The following is a 12355-nucleotide window of genomic DNA, read 5'->3' as shown; positions in this document are numbered from 1 at the left end:
ATGGTACAAACATAGACATAATAAAACACATTACATATTACAATCTCAATGCTTAACAAAGAGACATCTCCATTAGATTAGTATTAATTTTGTTTTATGAAAGGAATACTCTAACCTTTTTAAATAGGTAAGACAATATTTAAAGAAAAAAGACAGAATAGGCATTTATTTCCTTATTGAATAAATTTTAACAAACTGTATGGAATAAACATATGATGATATTGAATTTCCTTATCCCAACAGATACAGGCCACATAGTAAATCAAAGTATTCTATCAACATATTTTCACTTTACAATTCTTCTATAACTCCATTTTATACTTCCTGTAAAATGGAGACCTCCCACCTTGTACTTCTTGTAAGATGGGGACCTCCCACCTTGTACTTCTTGTAAGATGGGGAGCTCCAATCATGTAATTTCTGTAAGATTGAGACCACCATAAGATAGTTACCTCCTGCCTTGTGTACTTCCTGTAAGATGGGGACCTCCCACCTTGTACTTCGTGTAAGATGGGGAACCCCCTACCATGTACTTCCTATAAGATTGAGACCTTCCATTGTACACTTCCTGCAAGAAGGATACCTCCACCGTGTTCTTCCTGTAAGATATAGAGACCTCCCATCTCATACTTCCTGTAAGATATAGAGACCTCCCATTTTGCACTTCCTGTATCCGGTAAGAGAGACACCTCCTACTGTGTACTCCCTGTAAGATGGGACTCTAACTTCCTGTAATATGGAGACCTCCACCTATGTACTTCCTGTAATATGGAGACCTCCACCCATGTACTTCCTGTAATATGGAGACCTCCACCCATGTACTTCCTGTAATATGGAGACCTCCCATCTTATACTTCCTGTGCGATGGAGACCTTCCACCTTGTACTTCCCGTGAGATGAACAACCTTAGATGAAGCACACACTGCCATAGCCGACCAATTCATAGATTTCCATTGTCCATAGGAAAGCATTAGGAATGGAAAATCTTAGGAAATATTCCTTAAATTCTGTATTGTTTCCCAGTGAGATCTTTCAGGTAACAAATAACCATAATTTATGGAACATACAATTATGTTTTTGATTCTGCCACATGTAAATGATTTGTGTGGCAGCTAAGGATATATAGGAGGAAGTGTCACACATGTGTAAATGGTGTATGGCAGTTAAATATAGCGGGAAGTCTTCAACATGTGTGAATTGTGTATGTGGTAGCTTATAGATAGCAGTTGTGCCACATGTGTAAATGGTGTTTGTTTCAGCTAGGATAGCAGGATGTCTGCCACATGTGTAAATGGTGTGTTTGGCAGTTTAGGGAAAGCATTAGGTCTGCCATGTGTAAATGGTGTGCGAGGTAGCTAAGGATACCATTAGTTCTGCCATGTGTAAATGGTGTGTGTGGAAGCTAAGGATACCATTAGTTCTGCCCGTGTAAATGGTGTGCGAGGTAGCTAAGGATACCATTAGGTCTGCCATGTGTAAATGGTGTGCGAGGTAGCTAAGGATACCATTAGGTCTGCCATGTGTAAATGGTGTGCGAGGTAGCTAAGGATACCATTAGGTCTGCCATGTGTAAATGGTGTGCGAGGTAGCTAAGGATACCATTAGGTCTGCCATGTGTAAATGGTGTGCGAGGTAGCTAAGGATACCATTAGGTCTGCCATGTGTAAATGGTGTGCGAGGTAGCTAAGGATACCTTTAGGTCTGCCATGTGTAAATGGTGTGTGGTGGCTAAGGATACCATTAGTTCTGCCCATGTAAATGGTGTGTGAGGTAGCTAAGGATACCATTAGGTCTGCCATGTGTAAATGGTGTGCGAGGTAGCTAAGGATACCATTAGGTCTGCCATGTGTAAATGGTGTGCGAGGTAGCTAAGGATACCATTAGGTCTGCCATGTGTAAATGGTGTGCGAGGTAGCTAAGGATACCATTAGGTCTGCCATGTGTAAATGGTGTGCGAGGTAGCTAAGGATACCATTAGGTCTGCCATGTGTAAATGGTGTGCGAGGTAGCTAAGGATACCATTAGGTCTGCCATGTGTAAATGGTGTGCGAGGTAGCTAAGGATACCATTAGGTCTGCCATGTGTAAATGGTGTGCGAGGTAGCTAAGGATACCATTAGGTCTGCCATGTGTAAATGGTGTGCGAGGTAGCTAAGGATACCTTTAGGTCTGCCATGTGTAAATGGTGTGCGAGGTAGCTAAGGATACCATTAGGTCTGCCATGTGTAAATGGTGTGCGAGGTAGCTAAGGATACCTTTAGGTCTGCCATGTGTAAATGGTGTGTAGAAGCTAAGGATACCATTAGTTCTGCCATGCATGTAAAATGGTGTGTGTCAGTTTAGGATAGCAGTAGGTCCATCACATCTATCTAGTTTGCTTAAACATATCCGTGTTTATATTATAAAGAAATATTTTATTCCAAATTAAATGATAGGTCTGGGTACATCTAAATGAAGGAGCACTCAAATGCTGTCACAAAAACCAACCTCATTTACAATTACCACTGTTTACATGTATAGCCTTATATTACATATCTCACAGAGTAAATTTCTGATTTGTACAATCTACTGCTTTATCTTATAAATTAGAATAATTTAAAGTTGTCTTAGCATTTTATGAAATAAATACTTTGGTATTGTTATGAAAACTAGGCATGGTGATTGTAAGTAAACTCCGACACTTGGTTTGTGGAAACAAGTTTGCCAATATTTACATATAGATACACAGTGAATCAAGTCACGTTCTACTTTAAAGTGATTGAGAAAGTAAACAGATTTCTTCACACATAGGTTATTTATTAAAAAACAGTGGCAATTGTAAGTATTGTTGTCGACATCTCTCATAGAATTACCAGTATAATTTGTATTGACAATCCAATATCACTGTATAACAGTGAAACATTCATCAGTAAATTTCTATCTTGAGGTTTGTTTCAAACACCATTTTGTTGATGAAATTTCCCCCCATCATCAGCCATATTATGTGAGATTTAAGTGTAAACAGTGATGTTTCCAGAGTAATGACTATACAGTTGTATTTTAATTCTGTGAATTACAGAGCACACTTTTCAGGTAGCTTTTATAATTGGTATGCTACCTATACATGTATTAATGTGTCGCTATATGTTATACTTATTGAAAATAAACAGTTGTTAATCTTCTACACAGTTTGTCATTGGTATCTTTGTACATGTACAATATTTATGAATATTTTTGAAGTTTTCTGGTTTTCTACTCTTTGTCTTGAAGTTGGCCTATTTCTTCAGACATCCAAACGCCAGTCTCTGCTTGAAGGACATTATCTTTCTCTGTTTGTGAAGTACTACAAATGGAGGGACTCTTTTAATGAGAACTAACAGATTAAGTGTGGCTCTACTTGTGAGTACAACAGACGAAGTGTGGCTCTACTTGTGAGTACAATAGATGAAGTGTGACTCTACTTGTGAGTACAATAGATGAAGTGTGACTCTACTTGTGAGTACAATAGATGAAGTGTGGCTCTACTTGTGAGTACAACAGACGAAGTGTGACTCTACTTGTGAGTACAACAGATGAAGTGTGACTCTACTTGTGAGTACAATAGACGAAGTGTGACTCTACTTGTAAGTACAACAGATGAAGTGTGACTCTACTTGTGAGTACAACAGATGAAGTGTGACTCTACTTGTGAGTACAACAGATGAAGTGTGACTCTACTTGTGAGTACAATAGATGAAGTGTGGCTCTACTTGTGAGTACAACAGATGAAGTGTGACTCTACTTGTGAGTACAACAGACGAAGTGTGACTCTACTTGTGAGTACAACAGATGAAGTGTGACTCTACTTGTGAGTACAACAGATGAAGTGTGACTCTACTTGTGAGTACAACAGATGAAGTGTGACTCTACTTGTGAGTACAAGAGATGAAGTGTGACTCTACTTGTGAGTACAATAGATGAAGTGTGACTCTACTTGTGAGTACAAGAGATGAAGTGTGACTCTACTTGTGAGTACAACAGATGAAGTGTGGCTCTACTTGTGAGTACAACAGTTAAAGTGTGACTCTACTTGTGAGTACAATAGATGAAGTGTGACTCTACTTGTGAGTACAACAGATGAAGTGTGGCTCTACTTGTGAGTACAACAGTTGAAGTGTGACTCAACTTGTGAGTACAACAGATGAAGTGTGACTCTACTTGTGAGTACAACAGATGAAGTGTGACTCTACTTGTGAGTACAACAGACGAAGTGACACTACTTGTGAGTACCAAGAGACGAAGTGTGACACTACTTGTGAGTACAACAGATGAAGTGTGACTCTACTTGTGAGTACAACAGATGAAGTGTGACTCTACTTGTGAGTACAACAGTTGAAGTGTGACTCAACTTGTGAGTACAACAGATGAAGTGACTCTACTTGTGAGTACAACAGACGAAGTGTGACTCTACTTGTGAGTACAACAGACGAAGTGTGGCTCTACTTGTGAGTACAACAGACGAAGTGTGGCTCTACTTGTGAGTACAACAGATGAAGTGTGACTCTACTTGTGAGTACAATAGATGAAGTGACTCTACTTGTGAGTACAACAGACGAAGTGTGGCTCTACTTGTGAGTACAACAGACGAAGTGTGGCTCTACTTGTGAGTACAACAGATGAAGTGTGACTCTACTTGTGAGTACAACAGACGAAGTGTGACTCTACTTGTGAGTACAACAGACGAAGTGTGACTCTACTTGTGAGTACAACAGACGAAGTGTGACTCTACTTGTGAGTACAACAGACGAAGTGTGACTCTACTTGTGAGTACAACAGACGAAGTGTGACTCTACTTGTGAGTACAACAGATGAAGTGTGACTCTACTTGTGAGTACAATAGATGAAGTGTGACTACTTGTGAGTACAACAGATGAAGTGTGATTCTACTTGTGGGTACAACAGATGAAGTGTGACTCTACTTGTGAGTACAACAGTTGAAGTGACTCTACTTGTGAGTACAACAGACGAAGTGTGACACTACTTGTGAGTACCAATAGATGAAGTGTGACACTACTTGTGAGTACAAAAGACGAAGTGTGGCTCTACTTGTGAGTACAATAGACGAAGTGTGGCTCTACTTGTGAGTACAACAGATGAAGTGTGACTCTACTTGTGAGTACAACAGACGAAGTGTGGCTCTACTTGTGAGTACAACAGACGAAGTGTGATTCTACTTGTGGGTACAACAGATGAAGTGTGACTCTACTTGTGAGTACAACAGTTGAAGTGTGACACTACTTGTGAGTACAACAGACGAAGTGTGGCTCTACTTGTGGGTACAACAGATGAAGTGTGACTCTACTTGTGAGTACAACAGACGAAGTGTGGCTCTACTTGTGAGTACAACAGTTGAAGTGTGACTCTACTTGTGAGTACAACAGTTGAAGTGTGACTCTACTTGTGAGTACAACAGATGAAGTGTGACTCTACTTGTGAGTACAACAGTTGAAGTGTGACTCTACTTGTGAGTACAACAGACGAAGTGTGACTACTTGTGAGTACAACAGACGAAGTGTGACTACTTGTGAGTACAACAGACGAAGTGTGACTCTACTTGTGAGTACAACAGATGAAGTGTGACTCTACTTGTGAGTACAACAGATGAAGTGTGACACTACTTGTGAGTACAACAGATGAAGTGTGACTCTACTTGTGAGTACAACAGATGAAGTGTGACTCTACTTGTGAGTACAATAGATGAAGTGTGGCTCTACTTGTGAGTACAACAGATGAAGTGTGACTCTACTTGTGAGTACAACAGACGAAGTGTGACTCTACTTGTGAGTACAACAGACGAAGTGTGGCTCTACTTGTGAGTACAACAGACGAAGTGTGACTCTACTTGTGAGTACAACAGATGAAGTGTGACTCTACTTGTGAGTACAACAGATGAAGTGTGACTCTACTTGTGAGTACAATAGATGAAGTGTGACTCTACCTGTGAGTACAAGAGATGAAGTGTGACTCTACTTGTGAGTACAACAGATGAAGTGTGGCTCTACTTGTGAGTACAACAGTTAAAGTGTGACTCTACTTGTGAGTACAATAGATGAAGTGTGACTCTACTTGTGAGTACAACAGATGAAGTGTGGCTCTACTTGTGAGTACAACAGTTGAAGTGTGACTCAACTTGTGAGTACAACAGATGAAGTGTGACTCTACTTGTGAGTACAACAGATGAAGTGTGACTCTACTTGTGAGTACAACAGACGAAGTGACACTACTTGTGAGTACCAAGAGACGAAGTGTGACACTACTTGTGAGTACAACAGATGAAGTGTGACTCTACTTGTGAGTACAACAGATGAAGTGTGACTCTACTTGTGAGTACAACAGTTGAAGTGTGACTCAACTTGTGAGTACAACAGATGAAGTGACTCTACTTGTGAGTACAACAGACGAAGTGTGACTCTACTTGTGAGTACAACAGACGAAGTGTGGCTCTACTTGTGAGTACAACAGATGAAGTGTGACTCTACTTGTGAGTACAATAGATGAAGTGACTCTACTTGTGAGTACAACAGACGAAGTGTGGCTCTACTTGTGAGTACAACAGACGAAGTGTGGCTCTTCTTGTGAGTACAACAGATGAAGTGTGACTCTACTTGTGAGTACAACAGATGAAGTGTGGCTCTACTTGTGAGTACAACAGACGAAGTGTGACTCTACTTGTGAGTACAACAGATGAAGTGTGGCTCTACTTGTGAGTACAACAGACGAAGTGTGGCTCTACTTGTGAGTACAACAGACGAAGTGTGACTCTACTTGTGAGTACAACAGACGAAGTGTGACTCTACTTGTGAGTACAACAGACGAAGTGTGACTCTACTTGTGAGTACAACAGATGAAGTGTGACTCTACTTGTGAGTACAATAGATGAAGTGTGACTACTTGTGAGTACAACAGATGAAGTGTGATTCTACTTGTGGGTACAACAGATGAAGTGTGACTCTACTTGTGAGTACAACAGTTGAAGTGACTCTACTTGTGAGTACAACAGACGAAGTGTGACACTACTTGTGAGTACCAATAGATGAAGTGTGACACTACTTGTGAGTACAACAGACGAAGTGTGGCTCTACTTGTGAGTACAATAGACGAAGTGTGGCTCTACTTGTGAGTACAACAGATGAAGTGTGACTCTACTTGTGAGTACAACAGACGAAGTGTGGCTCTACTTGTGAGTACAACAGACGAAGTGTGATTCTACTTGTGGGTACAACAGATGAAGTGTGACTCTACTTGTGAGTACAACAGTTGAAGTGTGACACTACTTGTGAGTACAACAGACGAAGTGTGGCTCTACTTGTGGGTACAACAGATGAAGTGTGACTCTACTTGTGAGTACAACAGACGAAGTGTGGCTCTACTTGTGAGTACAACAGTTGAAGTGTGACTCTACTTGTGAGTACAACAGTTGAAGTGTGACTCTACTTGTGAGTACAACAGATGAAGTGTGACTCTACTTGTGAGTACAACAGTTGAAGTGTGACTCTACTTGTGAGTACAACAGACGAAGTGTGACTACTTGTGAGTACAACAGATGAAGTGTGACTCTACTTGTGAGTACAACAGATGAAGTGTGGCTCTACTTGTGAGTACAACAGACGAAGTGTGACTCTACTTGTGAGTACAACAGATGAAGTGTGACTGTACTTGTGAGTACAACAGATGAAGTGTGACACTACTTGTGAGTACAACAGATGAAGTGTGACTATAGTTGTGAGTACAACAGATGAAGTGTGGCTCTACTTGTGAGTACAACAGTTGAAGTGCGACTCAACTTGTGAGTACAACAGACGAAGTGTGACTCTACTTGTGAGTACAACAGTTGAAGTGTGACTACTTGTGAGTACAACAGATGAAGTGTGACTCTACTTGTGAGTACAACAGACGAAGTGTGGCTCTACTTGTGAGTACAATAGATGAAGTGTGACTACTTGTGAGTACAATAGATGAAGTGTGACTACTTGCGAGTACAACAGATGAATGTTCACTTTCTTTATGAGTACCCACACTAGTGAAAAGATGAAAGTGCGATGATAATTTTGGGCATTTTCACAACACAGTACAAATAAACATCCATCAAATGGAATCAGAATAAAGACAAAGAAATTTATCTTGTATTTTTTTTTTTTATTAAAATACTTTGATTTTGTATATATTTCTTGTGTACAAAATGGATACACAAATTTAAGTTTGTTATAAAAGTACATAAATTGTATTAAATGTAATGTTATTACTCTGTCGCTACACATGCATACCATAGACATTAATGAAACCCTACACATACTGTTAGAGCCTCGGTACAGGACAACACCAGCAGCCTATGTATAACTGATTATCAATAGTTACTGGAGACTAATATGCATTAATGTATATATTATCTAGTTTATACTTTAGAATCCATGACCTTGTATGCAGGTGACCCTGCTTTGACCTTGCATGCAGATGACCTTGCCTATGACCTTCTACACCAGTGACCTTTTATATATACTGGTGACCTTGACTGTGACCTTGCATGCAGATGACCTTGTGGTAGTTAATCAATAGCTATGCTTTATTTAATTTGGTAATTTGGAAAAAAGACTGATTCAAAGCAAAATCTTGTTCAAACAACAGAACTAATTAAAAAAAAAAATCTCTCTAAAGACCACAAAAAAACAAGTGGTATCACTTTTTACATTTAACCATGAAAAGGAAATGAACTTCTAGGTTCTAAACAAAAGACGTTTTGGTAATTTTGTTTGCAAATGCAATATCATTTATATCTGACAGCAAGTGTCCATACAGAGAATCAATGTCACGTGACGGTACAAGGCCAAGAGTTCTCTCTATATAGATGTATTCTTACACATTTTGACTATGATCAGATGAATTTATACTGGTGACGTGTACTTGAAAAAAAAAATGGATGAAGAGGCAGACAATGTATTCAAGGTTCATGATATTCAATCTAGATGATATTCAATTTAGATGATATTCAATCTAAATGATCAACATAACTTCTAATGAACACATGACATAACATTCCAGATTGGTCAAGATGTCCCAATTTTTAGAATATGAAATCTTCACAGCCTTTCACCCAAATTACCGAGGTAGGCTAATTCTTTGTACATTAAGAACACATACTTCAGCAGAAATTAAATTCCAGAGGTATTTGATGAATCAAAATGTCCAATTCACCCTAAAAATGTAAAAGTAAACTGATGTTTCACTTTGAGATTTTAGCATTTGTTGTTAGGTAAAACGTATACTCCCACACCTATAGAACAGTGCAGATACTCATGTATTCATAGAACAGTACAGGTACTCGTGTACTTATAGAACAGTACAGATACTCGTGTACTTATAGTACAGTACAGATACTCGTGTACTTATAGAACAGTACAGAACTGATGCTAAATTACTTACAGTACAGTACAGGTACTCGTGTACTTATAGAACAGTACAGAACTGATGCTAAATTACTTATAGAACAGTACAGATACACGTGTACTTATAGAACAGTACAGATACACGTGTACTTATAGAACAGTACAGATACTCGTGTACTTAAATAGATAGTAATTTATTATAAAATCTAGAGATAATCATGTACTGTCTTATATAATAGTTATTTAAGTAAAACCTATACCTACATTCTAACAGAAAATTAAAACAAATCAACTAAAAGTGGATGAGGTGTCGACAGCCAACACTTTAACGACAGATCCACTCTCTCACAACCTTATATAACTGTAATGAGTACATATTGCACATGTGGATATATAATATATAACAACCTCGAGAACATAACACGGTTGGCGCATCTATCTACACTTTCAATACATAAAGATAAAACTGTTATTATTAATTATCAGACAATAAGTTTAAGTGCAATGATCAAAGTGAGCAGAAAATTTGTTAGGGATTTGTACAAAATGACTGTGTGACTTTACTGCAGTCACTTTATGGCCATTCCATCTGTAGGCCAGTTACTTTACATCTACTCAAGTATATTTTAGTCTTAATTCAAAATTAAGATTATATTTCACTCACAGTCCTTTCAGAAGGGCACAGTATGAGTTAGTAAAATAAATGAAGTTGTACTTTGGGAAAATTCTACTTTTTGCAATTCCCAAAGAGGAATCAAAGGTCGTTGTAAACAATAAAATTACACCAATGTAAAGGATGACTGGGGACGGAACTGATCAACTTTTCAACAACCATAATCTCATCAGGACATCTTCAGATATAACACCTAGATCAGGCTTTCCAGCGACTTGTAAAATGTGATATGTTAGTACATTGTAAAACTATCACAACTGTTTGACTGCATTTAATATAACTAGAGATACAAATAGTGGACGGATAGAATACGACAACAATATTTACTGTTACACAAATAACTGAAAACTGGCACTAATTATATCATAAAATTAACACAGAAATAATATCTTCCTTTTCGGGTCTGTTATTGCGAACAAAAGGAGTACCATCATAAGAATTGCATATCCTATTGCATAGCAGCAGAAGACTGCAGATCATCATGTGAAATGTTATAAACTACACCTATAGTCCTCTACAGAGATGCATGCTGGTCTAGCTTCACCAGTCTGTTATAGCAGTGAGAAAACCCCTAAATTTGAAAAAACCTTTAACAGTTCACGAAAATGAGAAATGAACATTAAGAAAGGTTCATCATGTGCGACACGAAAATAAGATTCCACACAAAAAGTGATGACAAATCGAAGGATTATATCCTTATAAAATCATCAAATGAAGAGGTTTTCCAGAGCAGAATTATTGTATGATGTGTAAAACTTACCCTAGATTAGATATATTTTATATTATCTGTTTATACCTATGGACTACCCCTGATGTATCATTATTTACAACTATTATTTATTAGCTTCAGTCATATAAACGGTGCTCACAGCTGAGTATTATAAAATGGCACCTCACAACCAAGAACAACATTTGATAACATGCTCTGTGGATTGAACAAGATATCATAGGCTAAAGAAGATGTACTCCTGATATTTTTCTTCCAGTGGTCGTGGTAATCAACTCTTAATGACACGGCCACCACAGCGGGCTATGGAAATTGACAATTTGTGACATGTCCACCACTGCTAGCTATGGAATCTGACTGATATGTTGACCACTGCATTCAGAAGGCAGCACCTGAATGGCGATGCTACACACAATCATGTATCACAGAGTACCTGCAATAATGGCACTGTAATGCTGGGTACAAGTTTATAGAGAAAAAACAAGCTGTGAGGTCGGACTGGAGTATTTTACTACACACAGTACTTCCTCTTTAATAACTCCAGATAGTCAGAGTTCGATTTGGCAAACGAGGAGCTGACAGCGTGATCCTCAGTGTTTGAGATTAAAGGCTTGATGTTGTCATGGGGACCTGGAAGTAAGAATAATATCATGGTTATCACTAAAATACAGTTTTTCTTAAACTTGATCAGCCCAATTTTTTTTCTTTCTTTTTTGTTATTATCATTACTATGTTGTCTAAGGATACAAGTGTTTCATATCAAAAGACCACTGGAAATCAGCAAAACATTTCACATCCTCATCAGTTTATTTCTGACAAAATACTGTCGAGGCAATTGAAATATTTTACCTGCTTCTAAGTGCTTAGCAATGCTGCGGTCAAGTTCAGCCTTCAGTTTGTTGCCCAAGATGTCATCCCCAGTTCCGGAGAAGCGTGTTGAATCTAAGAGCTGGCCATTCAATATCCCCGAGAATGACACATTGCCTCCTCCGGTGCTGTTGTACAGGCGAGATTTCTGCCTTTCAGCACTGAAATTAGCATGACACGAGGTTACATATACTGAATGTTTACTGACATATCAGAAGAATTTAGTTAATATGACATTTTACTAACGATATGTGATAATTGATTATCATTCATATTCTATTATAACTACATTAATTACAACCATCGTGTTTATTCCTATTCCGTTATAATAAACATCTCTATACAACCATCGTGTTTATTCCTATTCCGTTATAATAAACATCTCTATATAACCATCGTGTTTATTCCTATTCCGTTATAATAAACATCTCTATATAACCATCGTGTTTATTCCTATTCCGTTATAATAAACATCTCTATACAACCATCATGTTTATTCCATTTCTGTTATAATAAACATCTCTATATAACCATCGTGTTTATTCCTATTCCGTTAAAATAAACATCACTATATAACCATCATGTTTATTCCTATTCCGTTATAATAAACATCTCTATATAACCATCGTGTTTATTCCTATTCCGTTATAATAAACATCTCTATATAACCATCGTGTTTATTCCTATTCCG

The 12355-nt window shown here is 38.1% G+C and overlaps 1 protein-coding gene and 1 long non-coding RNA gene across 16 annotated transcripts in view; one reads left to right on the top strand and one right to left on the bottom strand.

Moving 5' to 3' along the window:
- The first annotated feature begins 1287 nt into the window (after positions 1-1287).
- Positions 1288-3162, top strand: LOC117331849. The gene is made up of 2 exons (XR_004533676.1): positions 1288-1324; positions 2167-3162. It is a non-coding gene; the product is annotated as an uncharacterized LOC117331849 (long non-coding RNA).
- A 5606-nt stretch (positions 3163-8768) lies between these two features.
- LOC117331839 (ankyrin repeat domain-containing protein 26-like) overlaps positions 8769-12355 on the bottom strand; it is a 90891-nt gene continuing 87304 nt past the window's right edge. For all 15 annotated transcript variants that reach the window (XM_033890779.1, XM_033890766.1, XM_033890767.1 and 12 more), the window contains 2 exons: positions 11647-11825; positions 8769-11427 (listed from right to left, as the gene is read on the bottom strand). In XM_033890779.1, the coding sequence (XP_033746670.1) occupies positions 11309-11427; positions 11647-11825 (298 nt within the window). In that variant the 3' untranslated portion in view covers positions 8769-11308. The remainder of the gene's footprint in view (positions 11428-11646; positions 11826-12355) is intronic.

This window comes from Pecten maximus, chromosome 7, assembly GCF_902652985.1.
Source record: "Pecten maximus chromosome 7, xPecMax1.1, whole genome shotgun sequence".
Lineage (NCBI taxonomy): Eukaryota > Metazoa > Mollusca > Bivalvia > Pectinida > Pectinidae > Pecten > Pecten maximus.
This window is presented reverse-complemented; position numbering and strand designations above follow the sequence as displayed.